The following is a 27800-nucleotide window of genomic DNA, read 5'->3' on the forward strand; positions in this document are numbered from 1 at the left end:
TGCGGCACCCCACAGGTTACAGCCTGCCAACCTGAAAATGACCTGTTTATCCCTACTCTCTATTTTCTGTCCGTTAACCAATGCTCTATCCATGCTAATACATTACCTCCAATCCCATGAGCCCTTACCTTGTGTAATAACCTTTTATGTGGCACCTTATCAAATGCCTTTTGGAAATCCAAATATACGACATCCACTGGTTCCCCTTTATCTACCCTGTTAGTTACATCCTCAGAAAACTCACATACACTTGCCAAACATGAGTTACCTTTCATAAAACCACGTTGACTCTGCCTAATCATGTTACGCTTATCTAAGTGCTTTGATACCACTTCCTTAACAATGGATTCCAGCATTTTCCCGATGCCCGATGTCAGGCTAACTCCGTTTAACTCCGTTTCCCTCTCCACAGACGCTGCCTGACCCGCTAAAGCACTTGCACCATTTTCTGCTTGTATCTCCCTCGGCCGATCTACTCACAGTAGCCAGTCGACTGCGATGAGGAGGCTGACGTCTTGGGTCGGAAGTCCCACTGACGTCAAAATCAGGAGCATGGTAACGAGGCCGGCACTGGGAATGCTGGCCGCTCCGACACTCGCCAAGGTGGCAGTCAGGCTAGCGAGGAAAGAAAACCAGGCATAAAGTCAGAAAACATGTCCGAGAGCTAAACTCCCGACCCGCCACCCCATCTCCATCACCGAGCTCTATCTCTATCATGCCCCCATCAAGTGCCAAACCGGCCTGAGGTCGGTCTCCAAGGAATTCCAGTCAGCTCCAGCACCTTGCTGACGACACAAAGCTGGGAGGAAAAGCAATGTGCGAGGAGGACACACAAAATCTGCAAAAGGACATGGACAGGCTAAGTGAGTGGGCAAAAATTTGACAGATGGAGTATAATGTTGGAAAGTGTGAGGTCATGCACTTTGGCAGAAAAAAAAATCAAAGAGCAAGTTATTATTTAAATGGAGAAAGATTGCAAAGTGCCATAGTACAGTGGGACCTGGGGGTACTTGTACATGAAACACAAAAGGATAGTATGCAGGTACGGCAAGTGATCAGAAAGGCCAATGGTATCTTGGCCTTTATTGCAAGGGGGATGGAGTATAAAAGCAGGGAAGTCTTGTTACAGCTATACAGGGTATCGGTGAGGCCACTCCTGGAATACTGCATGCAGTTTTGGTTTCCATATTTACAAAAGGATATACTTGCTTTGGAGGCAGTTCAGAGAAGGTTCACTCGGTTGATCCCGGGGATTAGGGAGTTGACTAATGAGGAAAGGTTGAGTAGGTTGGGCCTCTGCTCATTGGAATTCAGAAGAATGAGAGGTGATCTTATCGAAACGTATAAGATTATGAGGGGGCTTGACAAGGTGGATGCAGAGAGGATGTTTCCACTGATGGGGGAGACTAGAACTAGAGGGCATGATCTTAGAATAAGGGGCCGCCCATTTAAAACAGAGATGAGGAGAAATTTCTTCTCTCAGAGGGTTGTAAATCTGTGGAATTCGCTGCCTCAGAGAGCTGTGGAAGCTGGGTCATTGAATAAATTTAAGACAGAAATAGACAGTTTCTTAACCGATAAGGGAATAAGGGGTTATGGGGAGCTGGCGGGGAAGTGGAGCTGAGTCCATGATCGGATCAGCCATGATCGTATTAAATGGCGGAGCAGGCTCGAGGGCCATATGACCTACTCCTGCTCCTATTTCTTATGTTCTTATGTTCTTATGTTCTTATGTTCTTATGTTCTTAGCTGAATTAGCATTGACAGGTTATTCACCTGTGGGGGCGTCACAGGTTCGGAACTGACGAATCTGCGTCTCCCAGCAGGGACTTTCTCCTCCCCGGCCCAGAAGTAGAGAGGCTGGTATCAGTGGGCTGGCAGTGCCGTGGTTATGTTCCTGGACAAGGAACTCCAGAGAATTGCCAAAGGGTCACACAGTCTCAGGATAAGGGGTCGGCCATTTTGGACTGAGATGAGGAGAAATTTCTTCACTCAGAGGGTGATGAATCTTTGGAATTCTTTACCCCAGAGGGCTGTGGAAGCTCAATCTTTGAGCATATTCAAGGCTATCGATAGATATTAGGGGAATCAAGGGATATGGGGATAGTGCAGGAAGGTGGAGTTGACGTGGAAGATCAGCCCTGATCTTATTGAATGGTGGAGCAGGCTCGAGGGGTCGAATGGCCAACTCCTGCTCCTAATTTTTATGTTCTTATGTTCAAATTTTATGAAGGCAAATGTTGGACCGTTCCAGAGGGTCAGTTAAGAGTCAATCACATTGCCGTGGGTCTGGAATCGCGTGCAGGCCAGATCGGGTAAGGGTGGCAGATTTCCTTCCCTAAAGGACATTACTGAACCAGATGGGTTTTTACGACAATCTGATAGTTTCCAGTGATTAGTGGGGTGCCGCAGGGTTCAGTGCTGGGACCCCAGCTATTTACAATATACATTAATGATTTAGACGAAGGAATTGAGTGTAATATCTCCAAGTTTGCAGATGACACTAAGCTGGATGGCGGTGTGAGCTGTGAGGAGGACGCTAAGAGGCTGCAAGGGGACTTGGACAGGTTAGGTGAGTGGGCAAATACATGGCAGATGCAGTATAATGTGGATAAATGTGAGGTTATCCACTTTGGTGGCAAAAACAGGAAGGCAGATTATTATCTGAATGGTGACAGATTAGTAAAACGGGAGGTGCAACGAGATCTGGGTGTCATGCAGGTAGGTATGCAGGTACAGCAGGTGGTGAAGAAAGCAAATGGCATGTTGGCCTTCATAGCGAGGGGATTTGAGTATAGGAGCAGGGAGGTCTTGCTGCAGTTGTACAGGGCCTTGGTGAGACCACACCTTGAGTATTGTGTGCAGTTTTGGTTTCCTAATCTGAAGAAGGACGTTCTTGCTATTGCGGGAGTCTAGCGAAGGTTCACCAGACTGATTCCCGGGATGGCAGGACTGACATATGAAGAAAGATTGGATTGGCTAGGCTTATACTCACTGGAATTTAGAAGAATGAGAGGGGATCTCACAGAAACGTATAAAATTCTGATGGGACTGGACAGGTTAGATGCAGGAAGAATGTTCCCGATGTTGGGGAAGTCCAGAACCAGGGAACACACAGTCTAAGGATAAGGGGTAAGCCATCTAGGACCGCAATGAGGAGAAACTTTTTCACCCAGAGAATTGTGAACCTGTGGAGTTCTCTACCACAGAAAGTTGTTGAGGCCAGTTCATTGGATATATTCAAAAGGAAGTTAGATGTGGCCCTTACAGCTAAAGGGATCAAGGGGTATGGAGAGAAAGCAGGAATGGGGTACTGAAGTTTGCATGATCAGCCATGATCATATTGAATGGTGGTGCAGGCTCGAAGAGCCGAATGGCCTGCTCCTACACCTACTTTCTATGTTTCTATGTTTCATGGTCACCATTACTGATGCTGGATTTTTTTTGTAAATTCCAAGTTTATTTAAATGAATATAAGTTCCCCAGCTGTCCTCATGTCTCCAGGATCATTAGTTCAGGCCTCTGGATTCATAGACCAGTAACATAACCACCATGCTACAGTTCCCTATCGTCATGACAAGGACCACCCACCTCACGGTCACTATCTGCCCAGGGTCCAGTACGATCCCATTCATCTGAGCAATAAAGATGGCCGCCACTGCCTCATACAGGGCCGTCCCGTCCATGTTTATGGTGGCTCCGATCGGAAGCACGAATCTGGTCACCCGTTTGTCAATTTGCAAGTTTTCTTCAAGGCATCGGAATGTCACGGGTAAAGTACCTGCACTGTATGAAAGAAATGGAGTAAGAGTTACAGTACTGGTTGCCCCATAGATCAGCGGCAGAGTAAAGCTCACTCTGCACTGTCCCATCAAACACTCCCAGGGTTAGATACTGAGTAAAGCTCCCTCTGCACTGCACCATCAAACACTCCCAGGATTAGATACAGAGTAAAGCTCCCTCTGCACTGTCCCATCAAACACTCCCAGGGTTAGATACAGAGTAAAGCTTCCTCTACACTGTCCCATCAAACACTCCCAGGGCAGATACAGAGTAAAGCTCCCTCTGCACTGCCCCATCAAACACTCCCAGGATTAGATACAGAGTAAAGCTCCCTCTGCACTGTCCCATCAAACACTCCCAGGGTTAGATACAGAGTAAAGCTCCCTCTACACTGTCCCATCAAACACTCCCAGGGCAGGTACAGCATGGGGTTAGATACAGAGTAAAGCTCCCTCTACACTGTCCCATCAAACACTCCCAGGGCAGGTACAGCACGGGGTTAGATACAGAGTAAAGCTCTCTCTGCACTGTCCCATCAAACACTCCCAGGGTTAGATACAGAGTAAAGCTCCCTCTACACTGTCCCATCAAACACTCTCAGGGCAGGTACAGCACGGGGTTAGATACAGAGTAAAGCTCCCTCTGCACTGTCCCATCAAACACTCCCAGAGTTAGATACAGAGTAAAGCTCCCTCTACACTGTCCCATCAAACACTTCCAGGGCAGGTACAGCACAGGTTAGATTCAGAGTAAAGCTCCCTCTACACTGTCCCATCAAACACTCCCAGGGCAGGTACAGCACAGGTTAGATTCAGAGTAAAGCTCCCTCTACACTGTCCCATCAAACACTCCCAGGGTTAGATATAGAGTAAAGCTCCCTCTGCACTGTCCCATCAAACACTCCCAGGATTAGATACAGAGTAAAGCTCCCTCTACACTGTCCCATCAAACACTCTCAGGGCAGGTACAGCACGGGGTTAGATACAGAGTAAAGTTCCCTCTGCACTGTCCCATCAAACACTCCCAGGGTTAGATACAGAGTAAAGCTCCCTCTACACTGTCCCATCAAACACTCCCAGGGCAGGTACAGCACGGGGGTTAGATACAGAGTAAAGCTCCCTCTACACTGTCCCATCAAACACTCCCAGGGCAGGTACAGCACGGGGGTTAGATACAGAGTAAAGCTCCCTCTACACTGTCCCATCAAACACTCCCAGGGCAGGTACAGCACGGGGGTTAGATACAGAGTAAAGCTCTCTCTACACTGGCCCATCAAACACTCCCAGGACAGATACAGTTGCTTCCTCCTTCGAGCGGAACGGCAGACTGAAGAGCCCTACCTGGACGCGGTGCCGAGCGCGGTGATCCAGGCTTGGAATATTCCACCGCAGAACACCAGTGGGTTCTTCCTCGTGATGACGAAGTAAATGGAGGGGAGGATGAAGGCGCCATGGATGATGAGGCCCACAATCACGGTCACCATGTACATTCCCAGCTGTCGGGCAACGGCCTCCAGATCCTTGATGGCCGCAATCTTCCCACAGATCAGGCAGGCAATTCCCAGTGGAGAATACCTGGCAACAGAGCACACTCACTCGTCACAAAAGCAAAATGCTGTGGATGCTGGAATCTGAAATAAATTTAGTATACTGTGTTCGCTGCTCACGGTGTGGTCTCCTCTACATTGGGGAGGCCAAACGCAGATTGGAGTGACCGCTTTGCGGAGCACCTCCGCACCCCAATCTGCGTTTGGCCTCCCCAATGTAGAGGTGACCTCCGAGCTTCCGGTCGCCTGCCCCTTTAATTCCCAGCTCCCACTCCCACTCTGACCTCTCCGTCCTCGGCCTCCGACACTGTTCCAATGAAGCTCAACGCAAGCTCGAGGAACAGCACCTCATCTTTCGTTTAGGCACTTTACAGCCTTCTGGACTCAACGTCGAGTTCAACAATTTCAGATCAGAACATAGAAACATAGAAAATAGGTGCAGGAGCAGGCCATTCGGCCCTTCGAGCCTGCACTGCCATTCAATAAGATCACGGCTGATCATGCAACCTCAGTACCCCACCCCTGCCTTCTCTCCATACCCCCTGATCCCTTTAGCCATAAGGCCCCCACGTCCCTCCCGAACTTATGCTTTTTTTCTCTTTGTCTCCAATGGCAGCTAGTTATTATCCCACCATTCACACCCTATCTAGACTAACCTTTTTCTAACTGCTGCCATTACCATTTCAAGTCGCTCCATCGTCCCTTGTGTCTCTCTAATCTCTCCTGCCTTCCACCCTACCACAGACCTTCCCTTTTGTTCTTTCCTCCCCTTCTCCTTTCGGTGCTCCTTAAGAATGTTCTTTTTCAACATTCGCCAGTTCTGACAAAGGGTCATCGACCCGAAACGTTAACTCTGTTTCTCTCTCCACAGATGCTGCCCGACCCGCTGAGATTTCCAGCATTTTCTGTTTTTACACATTACCCTGGGCTCAACTCTTCCGCCTCTAATGGCTGCCCACTGCCAAGACCCAGAACAAGTTGGGCCAGGGTGGTTAGTGCAGGCCAAGCCAGGTTCCTGATCTTTTCTTTGCTAATGACAGGTCGATAAGGTGGTTAAAAAGTCATACGGAATGCTTTCCTTTATTAGCCAAGGCACAGAATACAAGAGCAGGGAGGTTATGCTTGAACTATATAAAACCTAGTCAGGCCACAACTGGAGTACTGCGTGCAGTTCTGGTCACCACATTACAGGAAGGATGTGATTGCACTAGAGAGGGTGCAGAGTAGATTTAGGAGGCTGTTGACAGGACTGGAGAATTTTAGCTATGAGGAAAGATTGGATAGGCTGGGGTTGTATTCCATGGAACAGAGGAGGCTGAGGGCAGGCCTTATTGAGGTGTATAAAATTATGAGGGGCCTAGATAGAGTGGATAGGAAGGACCTGTTTCCCTGAGCAGAGGGGTCAACAACCAGGGGGCATAGATTTAAAATAGTTGGGGGGAGGTTTAGAGGGGATTTGAGGGGAAATTCCTTCACCCAGAGGGTGGTGGGGGTCTGGAACTCACGGCCTGAAAGGGTGGTAGAGGCAGAAACCCTCACCACTTTTAAAAAGTACCTGGATGTGCACTTGAAGTGCCGTAACCTACAGGGCTACGGACCGAGAGCTGGAAAGTGGGATTAGGCTGGGTAGCTCTTTTTCGACCGGCGCGGACACGATGGGCCGAATGGCCTCCTTCCGTGTTGCAACTTTCTATGATTCATCGAAGACCATAATATCCGATGATATATAAAGCCCACAAACACCTTCTCACATGGTGCTGAGCTCAATGATCAGTCATGATCTTATTGAATGGCGGAGCAGGCTTGAGGGGCCGTAATTCTTATGTTCTTATGTAAGGGAAACTCAGGGGTCAGCCGAAGCCCAGTGGGCAACACTCTCTCGCCTCTGAGTCGGAAGGTTGTGGGTTCAAGTCCCACTCCAGGGACTGGAGCACATAATCCAGACTGACACTCCCAGTGCAGTGCTGAGGGAGTGCTGCACTGTCGGAGGTGCCGTCTTTCGGATGAGACATTAAACCAAGGCCCCGTCTGCCCTCTCAGGTGGACGTAAAAGATCACGCGGTCACTGTTTCGAACAAGAGCTGTGGTGTTATCCCCGGTGTCCTGGCCAATATTTATCTCTCAATCAACATAAACTAAAAAACAGATTATCTGGGTATTGTTGTTTGTGGGAGCTTGCTGTGCGCAAATTGTCTGCCGCGTTTCCCACATTACAACAGTGACCACACTCCAAAGGTACTTCATTGGCTGTAAAGCGCTTTGGGATGTTCTGAGGTTGTGAAAGGCGCTATCTAAATGAAAATGTAGCTAGCAACGGCCACATCCGAAAGAAGAATTAAAAATGAGAAATCCCAGAGTTTTGAGTCAAGTTTAAATTTGCCAGGGTAATCCAAAAACCTGCTTTCATTAAATCTGGATTGGCTCCACTCAAAACCTGGACTGGCTCTAATCAGAACCCGGACTGGCCCCATTCAAAACCCAGACTGACTCCATTCAAAACCCGGACTGGATCTAATCAAAACCCAGACTGGCTCCATTCCAAACCCAGACTGGGTCTAATCAGAACCCGGACTGGCTCCATTCCAAACCCAGACTGGGTCTAATCAGAACCCGAACTGGCTCTATTCAAAACCCGGACTGGGTCTAATCAGAAACCGGACTGGCTCCAATCAAAACCCGGACTGGCCCTAATCAGAACCAGGACTGGCTCTATTCAAAACCCGGACTGGGTCTAATCAGAAACCAGACTGGCTCCATTCAAAACCCGGACTGGCTCCATTCAAAACCCGGACTGTCCCCAATCAAAACCTGGACTGGCTCCAATCAGAACCCGGACTGGGTCGAATCAGAAACCGGACTGGCTCCAATCAAAACCCAGACTGGCTCTAATCAGAACCCGGACTGGCTCTATTCAAAACCCGGACTGGGTCTAATCAGAACCCGGACTGGCCCCATTCAAAACCCAGACTGGCTCCATTCAAAACCCGGACTGGCCCCCAATCAAAACCTGGACTGGCTCCAATCAGAACCCGGACTGGCTCCATTCAAAACCCGAACTGGGTCTAATCAGAACCCAGACTGGCCCCAATCAAAACCTGGATTGGCTCCAATCAGAACTCGGACTGGCTCCATTCAAAACCCGGACTGGGTCTAATCAGAACCCGGACTGGCTCCATTCAAAACCTGGATTGGCTCCAATTAAAACCGAGAGTGGCTCCATTCACAACCTGGATTACTTTCACTCCAGGACAGAACATCCCCCATTCAAAATCCAGACTGCGACAGTGACTACACTTCAAAAGTGCTTCATTGGCAGTAAAGCGCGTTGGGACGCCCCGAGGTTGCATAATGCGATGTAGATCGATGCAAGCCTTTCTTTGTTTGAATGTGGTTATCTGGACCTGGCTCGGTGGCCTCTACCTTCGCTGGTCAGCCTGGCATCCCGGGGTTGTGTGAAACGCCCTTACCACATGATCATTGTGACCAGCTTCATGATAATCTCGTTGAGCACGTTGAAGAACTCGGCCATGAGTTGAGCCCTTTCGCCCAACTTCCCCATGGAAATACCAAACGCAATGAAGAATCCAATCAGCCCTAGGGGACAAAATGGCATTAAAACAAAAATCTACTAATTCTAATTAGAAACACAATTGAATGGTCATATAGGTTACAAGTGCAGAGGGACGCAAGAGGCACAAACTAATGCATCATACAACAGGAAGATATCTTGAGGTTCTTTTCATTTGTCTACCTTCCTCTCCTGAAGGTACTAACTCAAGAGAGGTTTGAGTGAAGAAAGCCCATTGGTTAGTGAAACTCCCGCTGAGTTATGGCTCCACAAACACTGGCCAATGCTTGGCCCCAGTGCCTCACCAAAGTGACTATTCTTCACTTGAGCTGCTCAACACTTGTAATGTATTTGCTTCCTGGGTTCTTTGCTTAAGAATTCATTGCAACACATTGCTATTAAGAACTAGTGGGTTTATTAACAAAGGTTTAACAATTGCACTACATTTTACCAGTTCATCCACAACTGCATATCTCATCTTGGATGACCTAGACCCAACTGGCTGGGGTTTTATTGAGTCTTGTTAACATCACGTGACTGGCTAAGCCACTCACAATGCAACAGCTCTACAACCCTGCTCACAGACGCCTACATTACAACAGTAAGGGCCATCACGGTATGCCACCATTGGGTGATAGGTTCTGAGCCCTATACCACCCCTATCAGGGTGAGCCAATGCAGTGGGTGCCCTCCTCAAAGCAGAGATTTGACCCTGCAATTTATATGTGTCGTTTTTAAAAAATTAGTGTTGGGTAATAGAACACAGTTTCTTGGATGGGTAGGGATCCAACAACACTCAAGAAGCTCGACACTATCCAGGACAAAGCAGCCCGCTTGATCGGCACGCTACCCACCACCTTCAACATTCACTCCCTCCACCACCGGCGCACCGTGGCTGCAGTGTGCACCATCTACAAGATGCACTGCAGCAACTCGCCAAGGCTTCTTCGGCAGCACCTCCCAAACCCACGACCTCTACCCGCTAGAAGCAGCAGGCGCATGGGAACACCACCACCTCTACGTTCCCCTCTGAGTCACGCACCATCCTAACTTGGAAATATATCGGCCGTTCCTATATAAGGAATCGGAGCAGGAGTCGGCCATTTGGCCCCTCGAGCCTGCTCCGCCATTCAATAAGATCATGGCTAATCTGATGTTGGCCTCAAATCCACTTTCCTGCCTGTTCCCCATAATCCTTGACTCCCTTATCGCTCAAAAATCTGTCTATCTCCGTCTTAAATATATTCAATGACCCAGCCTCAAAGCTCTCTGGGGTAGAGAATTGGAAAGATTCACGACCCTCTGAGAGAAGAAATTCCTCCTCATCTCCATTTAAAATGGGTGACCCCTTATTCTGAAACTGTGCCCCCTAGTTCTAGATTCCCCCAATGGGGAAACATCCTCTCTGCATCTACCCTGTCCAGCCCCCTCAGAATTTTACACATCTCAGTATGAGCACCTCTCATTCTTCTAAACTCGAAGGAGTACAGGCCCAACCTGCTCAACTTTTCCTCATAAGACAACCCTCTTCATCTCAGGAATCGGCCGAGTGAACCTTCTCTGAACTCTTTTGAAAATGAGGGGAGACGAAAGGAATTGGAGAGTGGGACACAAGCAGCGAAAAATACAAATGAGGAGAGTCCTCATCTGGAGATCTTGCAACATGGCATCACTGTTTCCCAGGAAACCTCCTGCAAGATAGAATGAGTTAACATGGTTTGAGCCAGTGAACCAAAGTCCTACCTAAGACATTCATTCCCCACTTGAGCTCCAAATGCTTCTTCGTTACAAAGATCTGTTGAGTGTTGAGAGCAGGTAGTGTTCCATTCAGGGAGGAGATGTTCACCATGAGGGCTTGGCTAACGTTGTCTGATCTGACCTCGTCGGGGAGAGTGACCGGAACCTTCTTCGATACAGTTTGCACCTAATTGAGGGATCCAAATCAAATTGGCTAGCACAATAAATACTATAACCAAAATATTTTCCAATGACTGTGCCTTTTATTCCATTAGAAACATCAGTTTAATGTGGCTACACCCGATGCATGCTGGGATTGTTCCATCCATTCAGAACCTGATTTCAAAATGGTGGCCCGGGCAACGATAGAGAGAAAGTAGGACAATCCAATTAAGAACATAAGAAATAAGGAGCAGGAGTCGGCCATTCGGCCCCTCGAGCCTGCTCCGCCATTCAGTGAGATCAGGGCTGATCTTCGACCTCAACTCCACTTTCCCGCCCGATCCCCATATCTGTTGATTCCCTTAATAACCAAAAATCTATCGATCTCTGTCTTGAATATACTCAACGACTGAGACTCCACAGTCCTCTGGGGTAGAGAATTCCAAAGATTCACCACCCTCTGATTGAAGAAGTTTCTCCTCATCTCAGTCCTAAATGGCCGACCCCTTATCCTGAGACTGTGACCCCTGGTTCTAGACCCCCCCAGCCCGGGGGAAACATCCTCCCTGCATCTACCCTGTCAGGCCCTGTAAGAATTTTGTATGTTTCAGTGAGATCACCTCTCGTTCTTCTAAACTCTAGAGAATATAGGCCTAATCTACTCAATCTCTTCTCATAGGACAATCCCCTCTTTTAAAAACAAAATATTGAAAATTATAATAACATAGAACACAGACTTTTTGAGCATCTTTTAGCCAACAACAAACATTAATGATCCTATGGAGCTTCTTTCAATATTCACAGTTAAGATTAACATCAAATCCAACAGTATTATTTATCCATCCAATATCGGTCCATCTCTGTTAGTGTCTTTCTACTTACAACAATAATTTGCATATATATGGCACCTTTAACACAGTACAACATCCCAAGACGCTTCACAGGAGCGATTATCAAACACAATTTGACATTGAACCTCACGAGGAGATATCTGGGCAGGCTTGGTCCAAGAGGTAGGTTTTAAGGTGCCTCTTAAAGGAGAAAGGGGAGGTGGAGAGGCGGAGAGATGTAGGGAGGGAGTTCCAGAGCTCGGGGCCCAGGCAGCTGAAGTTGCTTAAAGGTGGGGAGAGAGGTGGGAGGGTTTGGGGAGGGAGTTCCAAATATGGTAGCTAAAGACTGCCCACATCATATCATCAAAGGCGGCCCCTCAAAACGAGGAAGACTTGCTTCCACGCCAAAAAAAAAAGGATGAGTTCACAGGTGTTTCTCAAAAAGAACCCGAACTACATCCTCAAGGGTGGAAGATGCCTGTGCGTGGATTTTTTTAACGTGTGGTGGCTGTTGCACACCAGCCACCACACTGCCCACAATGGTGGGGGCGAAGAGAGAGAGGGATGGAGCGGAGTGAGATGATCAGAGTATCGGAGGAACTTGCAGGGGCCGGATGGGTGAGACCACGGAGGGACTTATATGATTTGGGTAAGATGGGAGGGGAACCTTCTCATTGCTAGTGATGGGGAACTCACTTCAAACCCAGCCCAGAACCAAGAAAAAACCCACTTTGTGTTGCCAGTGAATAAAATGGCCCCCCACAGTCCCCCTCCAAAGAAAGACTTGCATTTATATAGCGCCTTTCATGACCTCAGGATCTCCCAAAGCGCTTTACAGCCAATGAAGTAATTTGAAGTGTGGTCACTGCTGTAATGTGGGAAAGGCGGTCGACAATGTGCGCACAGTGAGTTAGCTACCACATAGAAACATAGAAACATAGAAAATAGGTGCAGGAGTAGGCCATTCGACCCTTCGAGCCTGCACCGCCATTCAATAAGATCATGGCTGATCATTCCTTCAGTAGCTCTTTCCTGCTTTCTCTCCATACCCCTTGATCCCTTTAGCCGTAAGGGCCGTATCTAACTCCCTCTTGAATATATCTAATGAACTGGCATCAACAACTCTCTGCGGCAGGGAATTCCACAGGTTAACAATTCTCTGAGTGAAGAAGTTTGTCATGTATCTTACATTATTATATATAACTGTATCCTAACATGCTATACATGACTATGATATGACCTGTAACCACCAGCATACCTGACCACCAGGGGTGCACTTGCAAGAGACAGGTATATAAGGACAGGTCTCAGGCAAGTGCAGCATTCCAGAGCTGTGAAATAAAGGTGCAGGTCCAGAGTGACTTCACTACATGCCTCGTGTGAATCTGTACTGAGGGGACAGGACTTTACAAAGTTTCTCCTCATCTCAGTCCTAAATGGCCTACCCCTTATCCTAAGGCTGTGTCCCCTGGTTCTGTACTTCCCCAACATCGGGAACATTCTTCCCGCATCTAACCTGTCTCGTCCCGTCAGAATCGAATACGTTTCTATGAGATAAAAGCAAACTGTGCCATAACTCGGATTCAAACCGAGGTTGCTGCGGCCACAATGCAGAGTAACTAACCACTATACGGTCACAGCGCTTCACATCAGGTGCTACAAGGCTGCTTTGACCACTACTAATCTTCTCTGTATCGTTCCAATTTTAGTATATGTGTTGCCGAAGCGAGCACAAAATGCTTCTCCCCCGTCAGGGAATTGAACTCCTGTCTCCCACGTGACAGGCAGGGATACTCACCACTACACTAATGAGAGACTGATTACAACAGTGACTACATTGAGTGCAAAATCTATGCTGATACTCCCAGTGCAGTGCTGAGGGAGTGCTGCACTGTCGGAGGTGCCGTCTTTCGCATGAGACCTTAAACGAGGGCCCCGTCTGCTCTCTCAGGTGGACATAAAAGATCCCACGGCACTATTGTGAACAAGAGCAGGGGAGTTATCCCTGGTATCCCTCACCCAATATCACTCAGTGATTATCTGGTCATTATTACGTTGCTGATGGTGAGATCTTGCCGTGAGCAAATAAGAACATAAGAAATAGGAGCAGGAGTCGGCCATTCGGCCCCTTGAGCCTGCTCCGCCATTCAATGAGATCGTGGCTGATCTGATCTTGGCCTCAACTCCACTTCCCCGCCTGCTCCCCATAACCTTTCACTCCCTTATCGTTCAAAAATCTGTCTATCTCCACCTTAAATATATTCAATGACCCAGCCTCCACAGCTCTCTAGGGCAGAGAATTCCAAAGGTTCACGACCCTCTGAGAGAAGAAATTCCTTCTCATCTCCGCTTTAAATGGGCGACTCCTCATTCTGAAACTGTGCCCCCTAGTTTCACATTCCCCCACGAGGGGAAACATCCACTCAGTATCAATTGGCTGCCGCATTGCCTCCATTATGGAGTTAGGTCAATGATCAGCCATGATCTCATTGAATGGTGGAGCAGGCTCGAGGGGCTGAATGGCCAACTCCTGCTCCTATGTTCCTATTACAATAGTGACTACATTTCAAGTAAAACAAAAGACATTCATTGGCTGTAAAGTGCTTTGGGACATCCTGAGTTTGTGAAAGATGCTATATAAATGCAAGCCTTTCCTTTTTACATGACGCTGTACCTGATGCGGGAGTCAATGCAAAACAATTGGTGAATAAAACAAAGTACGGCAGAGGCCAGGAGGCTGCTTCACCTGTTGGAAACACGCTTGCACAAGGTTGTCCGGGAATAGATTCCGAATGAGATCCAGGAAGGCATCCAGACTCGACACCTCCTGATTCCTGGACATCACGCTCATCTGTTCCTTGAGTTTAGGATTCCCAGGGTGAATGGTGATGACCAGAATGACGCCCAGAGTGGCGGCAATGATGGTGGTGGACATGTAATAAGCCATGGCCCGGGAGCCCATCCGGCCGCTTGACTTGGCATCGAGGCCAGCAAGACCTGGAACAGAAGACCACAAGAATTAGGAACAGGAGTCGGCCATTCGGCCCCTCGCGCCTACTGTGCTACGGGCACAGAGCCGGGCAGAGTGGGAGTAATCGGAAAGCTCTTTCAAAGAGCCGGCACAGGCTCGATGGGCCGAATGGCCTCCCTCTGTGCCCTATCTGGCTATCATCTCCAGCTGTAATTTGCAGGACGGACGGCAGAAACCCAACATAAACGGCCCCATAGGACAACGCTCCGCCAAGTTTATGGTGGGACATCGGAAGGCAGCCCATGGAAATTCAATCCTTTGTGTATTTCCGTCCCCACGTTGGGCACCGCACCCCCTCCATGCCCACACCACCCGCCATTCGCACTGCCATCCTATGCCAGTGCCGTCTCTACAACCGCTCCCAGAAGGTAGACTAGGGCAGGTTGGCGCTCAATCCAGGTTCGCCACAACAATCGATCCCACAGGTAGGACGTAAGAACATAAGAAATAGGAGCAGGAGTCGGCCATTTGGCCCCTCAGGTCTGCTCCGCCATTCAATAAGATCATGGCTGATCTTCGACCTCAACTCCACTTTCCCGCCCAATCCCCATATCCCTCGATTCCCTTAATATCCAAAAATCTATCATTCTCTGTCTTGAATATACTGAACGACTGAGCCTCCACAGCCCTCTGGAGTAGAGAATTGCAGAGATTCCCCACCCTCTGAGTGAAGAAATTCCTCCTCATCTCAGTCAAAAGCCAGGAGAGCAATGATCAGGGTCGCATTGCAGCGCAAAAGACTTGTGAATCGTGATGATAGCACTTCACCCACAATGTCCACCTTGTCTTTATAGAAATTTACAGCGCGGAAGGAGGCCATTCGGCCCATCGTGTCCGCGCCGGCTGACAAAGAGCCACCCAGCCTAATCCGACTTTCCCGCTCTCGGTCCATATCCCTGCAGGTTAGGGCACTTCAGGTGCACATCCAAGTACTTTTTAAATGTGGTGAGGGTTTCTGCCTCTACCACCCTTTCAGGTAGTGAGTTCCAGACCCCCACCACCCTCTGGGTGAAGAAATCTCCCCTCTAAACCTTCTACCAATTACTTTAAACATATCAGAGGCGACAGAAGCAGAGAGACAACAACAACTTGTATTTAGATAGTGCCTTTAATGTAGTGAAATGTCCCAAGGTGCTTCACAGGAGTATTATGAAATTAAAATTTGACACCGAGCCGCATAAGTAGAAATTAGCACAGAAAGAGGTAGGTTTTAAGGAGCGTCTTGAAGGAGGAAAGAGAGGTAGAGAGGTGAGAGGTTTAGGGAGGGAGTTCCAGAGCTTGGGGCCCAGGCAACAGAAGGCACGGCCACCGATGGTGGATCGATTATAATCAGGGATTCTCAGGAGGGCAGGATTAGAGGAGCGCAGACATCTCGGGGGGGTTGTGGGGCTGGAGGAGATTACAGAGATAGAGAGGGGCGAGGGCCATGGAGGGATTTGAAAATAAGGTTGAGAATTTTGATTGCTTAAGCGGAAGCTAATGTAGATCAGCGAGCACAGCGGGTGATGGGTGAGCGGGACTCGGTGCGAGTTAGGACACGGGGCAGCGAGCACAGGGGGTGATGGGTGAGCGGGACTCGGTGCGAGTTAGGACACGGGGCAGCGAGCACAGGGGGTGATGGGTGAGTGGGACTCGGTGCGAGTTAGGACACGGGGCAGCGAGCACAGGGGGTGATGGGTGAGCGGGACTCGGTGCGAGTTAGGACACGGGGCAGTGAGCACAGTGGGTGATGGGTGAGCGGGACTCGGTACGAGTTAGGACACGGGGCAGTGAGCATAGGGGGTGATGGGTGAGCAGGACTCGGTGCGAGTTAGGACACGGGGCAGTGAGCACAGTGGGTGATGGGTGAGCAGGTCTTGATGTGAGTTAGGACAATGGCAGTGAGCACAGTGGGTGATGGGTGAGCGGGACTCGGTGCGAGTTAGGACACGGGGCAGTGAGCATAGGGGGTGATGGGTGAGCAGGACTCGGTGCGAGTTAGGACACGGGGCAGTGAGCACAGGGGGTGATGGGTGAGCGGGACTCGGTGCGAGTTAGGACACGGGGCAGTGAGCATAGGGGGTGATGGGTGAGCGGGACTCGGTGCGAGTTAGGACACGGGGCAGTGAGCATAGGGGGTGATGGGTGAGCAGAACTCATGCAAGTTAGGACACGGGGCAGTGAGCACAGTGGGTGATGGGTGAGCGGGACTCGGTGCGAGTTAGGACACGGCGTAGTGAGCACAGTGGGTGATGGGTGAGCGGGACTCGGTGCGAGTTAGGACACGGGGCAGTGAGCATAGAGGGTGATGGGTGAGCAGGACTCGGTGCGAGTTAGGACACGGGGCAGTGAGCATAGGGGGTGATGGGTGAGCAGAACTCGTGCAAGTTAGGACACGGGGCAGTGAGCACAGTGGGTGATGGGTGAGCGGGACTCGGTGCGAGTTAGGACACGGGGCAGTGAGCACAGTGGGTGATGGGTGAGCAGGTCTTGATGTGAGTTAGGACACGGGGCAGTGAGCACAGTGGGTGATGGGTGAGCGGGACTCGGTGCGAGTTAGGACACGGGGCAGTGAGCACAGTGGGTGATGGGTGAGCGGAACTCGGTGCGAGTTAGGACACGGGGCAGTGAGCACAGGGGGTGATGAGTGAGCGGGACTCGGTGCGAGTTAGGACACGGGGCAGTGAGCACAGGGGGTGATGGGTGAGCGGGACTCGGTGCGAGTTAGGACACGGGGCAGTGAGCACAGGGGGTGATGGGTGAGCGGGACTCGGTGCAAGTTAGGACATGGGCAGCCGAGTTTTGGATCACCTCTAGTTTACGTAGGGTAGAAGGCCGTCCAGGAGTGCGTTGGAATAGTCAAGTCGAGAGGTAACAAAGGCCTGGATGAGGGTTTCAGCAGCGGATGAGCGGAGGCAAGGGGCAGGGGCGGGCGATGTTAGGGTGGTAGAAATGAGCGTTCTCGGTTATGTGGCGGATACGTGGCCAGACGTTCACGAGGAAAAACGCTGGGACAGCAGCCGAGGTTGCTCACCTGAGATTAGGCTGGAGATGATGAGTGGTAGAATCAGCATCTTCAGCATCCGCATTAGGATATCGCCGGGGAAGGAGACCAGCAGGAGAATGTTGGGGGTCAGATCAGGCACCATGCGCAGGAGACACCCGAACACTGCACCCAAGATCACACCTGAAGCACACAGATTAAAACCCACGTCAAACTCTCAAGTGTTAAACCAAGATCAATGCAAACACGCGCGCGGGCTTGATGGACAGACTGGGGAAAGAATTGCATTTAGATAGCATCTTTCACAAGCTCAGGACGTCTCAAAGCGCTTTACAGCCAATGAAGTACTTTTGGGGTGTAGCCACTGTTGTAATGTGGGAAACACGGCAGCCAATTTTGCGCACAGCAAGCTCCCACACACAGCAGTGTGATAACGGATCAGATAATCCCTGTTTTTGTTATGTTGATTGAAGGATAATTATTGGCCCCAGGACATTGGGAGAATTCCCCTGCTCTTCGAAATAGTGCTGCGGGATCTTTACGTCCACCTGAGAGAGCAGACGGGGCCTCGGTTTAACGTCTCACCCGAAAGACGGCACCTCTGACAGTGCAGCACTCCCTCAGCACTGCACTGGGAGTTCTAATGTATTTGCTTCATGGGTTCTTTGCTTAAGAATTCATAGCAACACATTGCTATTAAGAAAGAGTTGGTTTATTAACAAAGGTTTAACAATCACACAACACATTACTGGTTCATCTACCAGGCTCACAACTGCATATCTCATCGTGGATCCCCCGAACCCTACTGGCCGGGGTTTTATTGAGTTTTATGAACATCACATGACTGGCTAAGCCACACACAACTCAACAGCTCCACAACTATGTTTGTAATAACTTTAAATCAAGTACCCCCTTTTGTGAGGGCACTAGAACCCACAAATATCCAAATTAACATGGGAACTTTAACGAGTTAAATTAAAATTTGGTTGCCGGGGGTGATGATGCACTCCAGTCCCTCCGGCGCCCACCTCTCGCGGAAGGCCGCGAGCGTACCGGTGGACACCGCGTGCTCCATCTCCAGGGACACCCTGGCCCGGATGTAACCGCGGAAGAGAGGCAGGCAGTCGGGCTGAACGACCCCCTCGACCACCCGCTGCCTGGACCGGTTGATGACCCCCTTGGCCAGGCCCAGGTGCAGTCCTACGAGGAGGCCCTCCTACCTGCCCGCTCAACAGCTCTACAAACCTGTGAGCATGCATAGATGCATACATTACACCTGGTTAGCGATGAACAAAGTCGTCCTGCTCAATGAATTGCGGGCGGCTTAGTACGCTTGGGTCACGCAATGGCTGTGCGATTGCCATCTTTTCCTCTCTTCAAATGCCGAACTGAAGCTGATTAAAAAAGAAGTCAACGACAGACGTCCGAGGGATTTGTTCCCATTTTAATTTCTTATTTACCTCGGACTGATGCAGAACATTGAGGTCCTAATGAAATTCAAATCCCCTCTGAGCAAGAAGCAATCATGGCACCGTCAAAGAGATCAAGAGGAACACAAATTAATGGCGTGCTCTCAGACTCAAGGAAAGCATGTGATGCTGGGCTTGGGTACAATTCTAGCTGTAATCTTCTTTTAAAGAGCAGCTCTAGTCTTGAAAATTGCCACATAATCTTCAAAATAAAAAAAAAAGAGATATCTGTACACTGACTGGTGTCTCATCCCCTCTCTCTCAGGGAGATACCGATACACTGACTGGTGTTTCTCAGTCCCCTCTCCCTCAGGGAGATATCTGTACCCTGACTGGTGTCTCTCAGTCCCTCTCCCTCAGTGAGATATCTGTACACTGACTGATGTCATTCAGTCCCTCTCCCTCAGTGAGATATCTGTACACTGACTGGTGTCTCTCAGTCCCCTCTCCCTCAGGGAGATATCTGTACCCTGACTGGTGTCTCTCAGTCCCTCTCCCTCAGGGAGATGTCTGTACCCTGACTGGTGTCTCTCAGTCCCTCTCCCTCAGGGAGATATCTGTACACTGACTGGTGTCTCAGTCCCCTCTCTCTCAGGGAGATATCTGTACACTGACTGGTGTCTCTCAGTCCCCTCTCCCTCAGGGAGATATCTGTACACTGACTGGTGTCTCTCAGTCCCCTCTCCCTCAGGGAGATATCTGTACACTGACTGGTGTCTCAGTCCCCTCTCTCTCAGGGAGATATCTGTACACTGACTGGTGTCTCTCAGTCCCCTCTCCCTCAGGGGGATATCTGTACACTGACTGGTGTCTCAGTCCCCTCTCGCTCAGGGAGATACCGGTACACTGACTGGTGTCTCTCAGTCCCCTCTCTCTCAGGGAGATACCGATACACTGACTGGTGTTTCTCAGTCCCCTCTCCCTCAGGGAGATATCTGTACACTGACTGGTGTCTCAGTCCCTCTCCCTCAGTGAGATATCTGTACACTGACTGGTGTCTCTCAGTCCCCTCTCCCTCAGGAAGATGTCTGTACCCTGACTGGTGTCTCTCAGTCCCTCTCCCTCAGTGAGATATCTGTACACTGACTGATGTCATTCAGTCCCTCTCCCTCAGTGAGATATCTGTACACTGACTGGTGTCTCTCAGTCCCCTCTCCCTCAGGGAGATATCTGTACCCTGACTGGTGTCTCTCAGTCCCTCTCCCTCAGGGAGATGTCTGTACCCTGACTGGTGTCTCTCAGTCCCTCTCCCTCAGGGAGATATCTGTACACTGATTGGTGTCTCTCAGTCCCCTCTCCCTCAGGGAAATATCTGTACACTGACTGGTGACTCAGTCCCCTCTCGCTCAGGGAGATATCTGTACACTGACTGGTGTCTCAGTCCCCTCTCTCTCAGGGAGATATCTGTACACTGACTGGTGTCTCTCAGTCCCCTCTCCCTCAGGGGGATATCTGTACACTGACTGGTGTCTCAGTCCCCTCTCCCTCAGGGAGATACCGGTACACTGACTGGTGTCTCTCAGTCCCCTCTCCCTCAGGAAGATGTCTGTACCCTGACTGGTGTCTCTCAGTCCCTCTCCCTCAGTGAGATATCTGTGCACTGACTGATGTCATTCAGTCCCTCTCCCTCAGTGAGATATCTGTACACTGACTGGTGTCTCTTAGTCCCTCTCCCTCAGGGAGATATCTGTACACTGATTGGTGTCTCTCAGTCCCCTCACCCTCAGGGAGATATCTGTACACTGACTGGTGTCTCTCAGTCCCTCTCCCTCAGGGAGATATCTGTACACTGACTGGTGTCTCTCAGTCCCCTCTCCCTCAGGGAGATATCTGTACCCTGACTGGTGTCTCTCAGTCCCTCTCCCTCAGGGAGATGTCTGTACCCTGACTGGTGTCTCTCAGTCTCTCTCCCTCAGTGAGATATCTGTACACTGATTGGTGTCTCTCAGTCCCCTCTCCCTCAGGGAGATATCTGTACACTGACTGGTGTCTCTCAGTCCCCTCTCCCTCAGGGGGATATCTGTACACTAACTGATGTCTCTCAGTCCCCTCTCCCTCAGGGGGATATCTGTACACTGACTGGTGTCTCTCAGTCCCCTCTCTCTCAGGAAGATACCGGTACACTGACTGGTGTCTCTCAGTCCCCTCTCCCTCAGGGGGATATCTGTACACTGACTGATGTCTCTCAGTCCCCCCTCTCTCAGGGAGATACCGGTACACTGACTGGGGTCTATCAGATCCTTTCCCTCAGGGAACTATCAGCTCACGGACTGCAGCGGTTCAAGAAAGCGGTTCATCACCACCTTCTCAAAGGCAATTTGGGATGGGCTTTACAGTGCAACAACTGCGCATCTTAACCCACTAATACGACGAGCTCTCCACATCCCTCCCCTTGAGATGTCACCATGGCTCCGCACTCCTGCCCGAGTCAGAAGGTTGTGGGTTCGAGTCCCACGCAAGAGACTTGAGCACATAAATCTAAGCTGAGACTCCCTGTGCAGTGCTGAGGGAACACCGTACTGTCGGAGGTGCCGTCTTTCAGATGAGAGGTTAAACCGAGGCCCCGTCTGCTCTCTCAGGTGGACAGAAAAGATCCCACGGCCAATATTTCAAAGAAGAGCAGGGGAGTTATCCCTGGTGTCCTGTCCAATATTTTATCCCTCAATCAACATCATTAATGTAATATATGCCCCTGTGAGCATGCGCACAGGTTTGTCGAGCTGTTGAGTTGGGAATGGCTTAGCCAGTCACGTGATGTTCACAAGACTCAATGAAACCCCAGCCAGTTGGGTTCGGGGGATCCACGATGGGGCAGGTGGTTGTGAGCCTGGTGGATGAACTGGTAATGTGCCGTGTGATTGTTAAACCTTTGCTGATAAACCAACTAGTTCTTAATAGCAATGTGTTGCTGTGAATTCTTAAGCAAAGAACCCATGAAGCAAATACATTAAAATTAAAAATAGATTATCTGGTCATTTAACTCATTTGTGAGAGCTTGTTGTGTGCAAATTGGCTGCCGTGTTTCCTACATTACAACAGGAAGTACTTCGATGGCTGAAAAGTGCTTTGGGACATCCTGAGGTCGTGAAAGGCGCTATAGAAATTTAAGTTTTTCCTCCTAGGACAGTTCTAATCACTAAATGATGCATATTCTCACTCTCCTCAAAAGGAAAAGGAAGAACTCAATAGAAACGATGGCCTGACAGCTCACAGTGCGTTATAATCCAATCCTACAGCTCCGTACAATCCCTGCCACCACAAAAGAAAATCAGGTCATTCCAGCAATTTCAACAGGATTAAGAAATCAAAATAATACACTCCATATATTTACCTTACAGGCTCCTTTGCAAACTGCCCTATATTTGAGAAAACCACAAGCTTAATCCTAACAACAAAAAGCTTCAGTGGCAAGGTACAGCGTGACAGCATAATAGAAACACAGCGATACCCAGACATGTGGTTAGTCGAACAGGGCAATGATCAATTGCCACCTTAAACAGGAACAGCATCCAACGATGGCACTGTCCACACACACACACACACACACACACACACACACACACACAAACTGTTACTGAGACTAACCGATACCTGAGAGTGAGTGGATACAGAGAGAATGTTGCCACTTGTGGAGAAGAGCAAAACTAACGGCTATCGATAGAAGATAGTCACCAAAAAATACAACAGAGAATTCAGGAGAAACTTCTTTACCCAGAGAGCGGTGAGAATGTGGAACTCACTGCCACAGGGAGGGGTTGAGGCGAATAGTATCGATGCATTTAAGGGGAGGCTGGACAAGTATATGGGGGAGAAGGGAATAGAGGGTTATGCTGATAGATTTAGATGAGGAAAGACGGGAGAGGCTCGAGTGGAGCATAAACGCTGGCATGGACTGGTTGGGCCGAATGGCCTGTTTCTGGGCCGTATATCCGGTGTAATCCTGTGTAAAATAACAGATACCCAGGAGTGAGTTACAGGCTGGAATCTAATCGAGTGATTTGGATGGTTTATATATAGAATAACAGATACCTGGGAGTGGGTTACAGGCTGGAATCTAATTGAAGGGTTTGGAGGGTTTATATATAGAATAACAGATACCCGGGAGTGAGTTACAGGTTGGAATCTAATCGAGGGGTTCGGGGGCGTTATATATAGATATATAGAATAACAGACACCCGGGAGTGAGTTACAGGTTGGAATCTAATTGAAGTATTCAGAGGGTTTATATATAGAATAACAGATACCCGGGAGTGAGTTACAGGCTGGAATCTAATCAAGGGGTTCCGGGGTTTATATATAGAATAACAGATACCCGGGAGTGAGTTACAGGCTGGAATCTAATCAAGGGGTTCCGGGGTTTATATATAGAATAACAGATACCCAGGAGTGAGTTACAGGTTGGAATCTAATTGAGGGTTTCGGGGGGTTTATATATAGAATAACTTCTCCCAGAGGGTTGTGAATCTGTGGAATTCTCTGCCCAAGGAAGCAGTTGAGGCTAGCTCATTGAATGTATTCAAATCACAGATAGATAGATTTTTAACCAATAAGGGAATTAAGGGTTATGGGGAGCGGGCGGGTAAGTGGAGCTGAGTCCACGGTCAGATCAGCCATGATCTTATTGGGTGGCGGAGCAGGCTCGAGGGGCTAGATGGCCTACTCCTGTTCCTAATTCTTATCTTCTTATGTTCTTCTGTTCTTATGTTCTTATGTTCTTATTAATGTTGGGGAAGTCCAGAACCAGGGGTCACAGTCTAAGGATAAGGGGTAAGCCATTTAGGACCGAGATGAGGAGAAGCTTCTTCACCCAGAGAGTGGTGAACCTGTGGAATTCTCTACCACAGAAAATTGTTGAGGCCAGTTCACTAAATATATTCAAAAAGGAGTTAGATGTAGTCCTTACTACTAGGGGGATCAAGGGGTATGGCGAGAAAGCAGGAATGGGGTACTGAAGCTGCATGTTCAGTCATGAACTCATTGAATGGCGGTGCTGGCTCGAAGGGCCGAATGGCCTACTCCTGTACCTATTTTCTATGTTTCTATGTTTCTATAACAGATACCTGGGAGTGAGTTACAGGATGGAATCTAATCAAGGAGTTCGGGGGGGTTATATATAGAATAACAGATACTCGGGAGTGAGTTACAGGTTGGAATCTAATCGAGGGTTTCAGGTGGTGTATATATAGAATAACAGATACCCGGGAGTGAGTTACAGGCTGGAATCTAATCGAGGGTTTCGGGTGGTATATATATAGAATAACAGATACCCGGGAGTGAGGTACAGGCTGGAATCTAATCGAGGGGTTCGGGGGGTTTATATATAGAATAACAGATACCCCGGAGTGAGTTACAGGCTGGAATCTAATCGAGGGGTTCGGGGGGTTTATATATAGAATAACAGATACCCCGGAGTGAGTTACAGGCTGGAATCTAATCGAGGGGTTCGGGGGGTTTATATATAGAATAACAGATACCCCGGAGTGAGTTACAGGCTGGAATCTAATCGAGGGGTTCGGGGGGAGGGGGTTATATAGAACAACAGATACCCGGGAGTGAGGTACAGGCTGGAATCTAATCGAGGGGTTCGGGGGGTTTATATATAGAATAACAGATACCCCGGAGTGAGATACAGGCTGGAATCTAATCAAAGGGTTGGGGGGGGGGGGGGTTATATAGAATAACAGATACCCCGGAGTGAGATACAGGCTGGAATTTAATCGAGGGGTTCGGGGGGGGGGGGGTTATATAGAACAACAGATACCCGGGAGTGAGATACAGGCTGGAATCTAATCGAAGGGTTCGGGGGGTGGGGTTAATATACTGCCTTACCATATACTCATAAATGGCACCAAATCCACATTCCTTCTCTAACCGATCCTTTAAAAACGTTGTTCAAAATGTTGACAGCTAAATTTTTTTGAAACATTTTTTTACTCTGAACTTATTCAAAACCATACAGAGATAAGGAAGATGGAGGGCAGGGGACCTCTCCTCAGAAGGTTGGTCCAAGCCCTTGGCCAGTGTAATAGAACTTCCCCCTAGTGGACTACTGATGTAATGCAACTACTGATGTAAATAATAAAAGGGTCATGTGGCAAGGTCACATGATAGTTTTCTCTTAGAGCCATCTTGTGCGTGGTGTGCTTCTTAGTCACAGAATCATAGAATCACAGAAATTTACAGCACGAAAGGAGGCCATTTCGGCCCATCGTGTCCGCGCCGGCCGACAAAGAGCTATCCAGCCGAATCCCACTTTCCAGCTCTCGGTCCGTAGCCCTGTAGGTTACGGCGCTTCAAGTGCACATCCAAGTACTTTTTAAATGTGGTGAGGGTTTCTGCCTCTACCACCCTTTCAGGCAGTGAGTTCCAGACCCCCACCACCCTCTGGGTGAAGACATTTCCCCTCAAATCCCCTCTAAACCTTGTACCAGTTACTTTAAATTTATGCCCCCTAGTTGTTGGCCCCTCTGCTGAGGGAAATAGGCCCTTTCTATCCACTATATCTAGGCCCCTCATAATTTTATACACCTCAATGAGGTCTCCCCTCAGCCTTCTCTCTTCCAAGGAAAACAACCCCAGCCTATCCAATCTGTCTTCAAAGCTAACATTCTCCAGTCCCGGCAACATCCTCGTAAACCTCCTCTGTATCCTCTCCAGTGCAATCACGTCCTTCCTGTAATGCGGTGACCAGAACTGCACGCAGTCTCACAAAGGCACCAACAGATACCCACCATCGTGAGAGGGGCGGATAGAGGTGTCTCACTGTATCAGAGTCCAAACTGAAAGGAAATAATGCTCTATTTAATTAGCTCATAATCCAAAACCTATGGTTTTCATGGAATATTGGAGGGAACCGTACCCTAACTGCACTGTCTGAGTTTAGGTGCCAAACTGGTTGGAGGGGAGGGGGGAGCATCAAACGAACATTAGGCCCCTTATTTGTATTCTTGGGCAGGGTCCCTGGATGCCTCAATTGATGCCTGTACCAATATGGCAGGCGGCGTGCCTTGCCCACCATATTGGACACTTGTTCATTGAATCTCCAAGTCAATTACACTCAGAAGCTCAGGGGGTTTCGAGATTTGGGCTGATTCCCACTTGCCTGTCGACCATTTGAGCCCCACCGTGGCATCACTGGCAGTGTCTACAACTGCAACTGGAAGCAGGCAGGAATCAATGTTTCTACGGGATATTCAGCAGCATGTGACAAGGTGCAAACACATCTCAGGGGTCTGTTGTTCTGTAATAAAAACCATTCAGGTTTCACCCTGATACTTTATGAGATGTCAACGCTTCCGGTCTGACATGGTTCAAATGAAGTCTTATTAAAGATCCCACGGCACTATTTCTAAGAAATGTAGGAAGTTATCCCCAGTGTCCTGGCCAACGTTCATCCCTCAACCAATGCCACCAAAAGCATCTGATCATTTATTTATTGGCAGGACCTTGCTGTGTGCAAATTAGCTCCCCTGGTTCAGTGGGCAACACTCTCGCCTCTGAGTCCGAAAGTTGTGGGTTCAAGTTCCGCTCCAGGGACTTGAGCACAATAATCCACGCAGACACTCCCAGTGCAGTGCTGAGGGAGCGCCGCACTGTTGGAGGTGTCACTTTCGTAAGAGACGATAAACTGAGAGGTCCGTCTCCCCTCTCGTGTGGACATAAAAGAGCACGGGGAGTTATCCCTGGTTTCCTGGCCAATATTTAACCCTCAATCAACATCACTGAAGCAGATGATCTGTTTATCATCATACAGCTGTTTGTGGGAGCTTGCTGTGCGCAAATTGGCTGCCTGCGTTTCCCACATTACAACAGTGACTATATTCCAAAAGTACCTATTGACTGTGAAGTGCTTTGGGACATTGTGAATGGCGCTATAGAAATGCAAATCTTTATAATACCCTGTGGGTCACATTCTCGCCCTTGAATTATCCGGGGTGAGAATAGATCAAACTGAATATCCCTGTATCAGCGCTTTACAAACAATGATGCATTTTGAAGTGTAAGTCATTGTTGCTTGCCACATTACAACAGTGACTACACTCCAAAAGTACTTCTTTGGCTGTAAAGCGCTTTGAGACGTCGGGTGGACATGCAAGGCGCTATATAAATGCAATTCTTTCTTTCTTTTGTAGTGTAAGAACCATGGCAGCTGATTTCCGCTCGGCGTTGTGAAGAGGTGAAACTTAAACTCGCACTCGGCGACGACGCACTCGTACCGAGGATGGTCAGCAGGAGCAGCAGATTTCGTTCCAGCCAATTGCAGTGCTTCGCACAGCAGGGTTTGGGCAACTCATCCAGGCTCGGGCTGTGGTCTGGAATATGAATGTCCGCTTGGTTTGTCATTTCCATGAACGCACCTGGAACGAGACAAAAGAAAACGTGAGATTGTCAAGAGACTGTGGCACCTCGACTCATCCACACCCTCAGTGTAACAATATAGCCCACACTCTCAGTGTAACAACATAGTCCACACTCTCAGTGTAACAACATAGTCCACACATCAGTGTAACAATATAGTCCACACTCTCAGTGTAACAATATAGTCCACACTCTCAGTGTAACAACATAGTCCACACATCAGTGTAACAATATAGCCCACACTCTCAGTGTAACAATATAGCTCACACTCTCAGTGTAACAATATAGCCCACACTCTCAGTGTAACAATATAGTCCACACTCTCAGTGTAAC

General features: G+C 48.9%; 1 protein-coding gene across 1 annotated transcript in view; it reads right to left on the reverse strand.

The window, feature by feature from the left end:
- LOC139230527 (excitatory amino acid transporter 2-like) overlaps nucleotides 1–27460 on the reverse strand; it is a 31485-nt gene extending 4025 nt beyond the window's left edge. Inside the window, exons 1-8 of the mRNA XM_070862359.1 lie at nucleotides 27326–27460; nucleotides 17671–17823; nucleotides 14373–14623; nucleotides 10641–10821; nucleotides 8797–8923; nucleotides 5124–5357; nucleotides 3592–3786; nucleotides 481–615 (exon numbers count right to left, since the gene is read on the reverse strand). Of these exons, the coding sequence (XP_070718460.1) occupies nucleotides 481–615; nucleotides 3592–3786; nucleotides 5124–5357; nucleotides 8797–8923; nucleotides 10641–10821; nucleotides 14373–14623; nucleotides 17671–17823; nucleotides 27326–27458 (1409 nt within the window). The 5' untranslated portion in view covers nucleotides 27459–27460. The remainder of the gene's footprint in view (nucleotides 1–480; nucleotides 616–3591; nucleotides 3787–5123; nucleotides 5358–8796; nucleotides 8924–10640; nucleotides 10822–14372; nucleotides 14624–17670; nucleotides 17824–27325) is intronic.
- Between the last annotated feature and the right edge of the window lie 340 nt (nucleotides 27461–27800).

This window comes from Pristiophorus japonicus, chromosome 19 (assembly GCF_044704955.1).
Source record: "Pristiophorus japonicus isolate sPriJap1 chromosome 19, sPriJap1.hap1, whole genome shotgun sequence".
Lineage (NCBI taxonomy): Eukaryota > Metazoa > Chordata > Chondrichthyes > Pristiophoridae > Pristiophorus > Pristiophorus japonicus.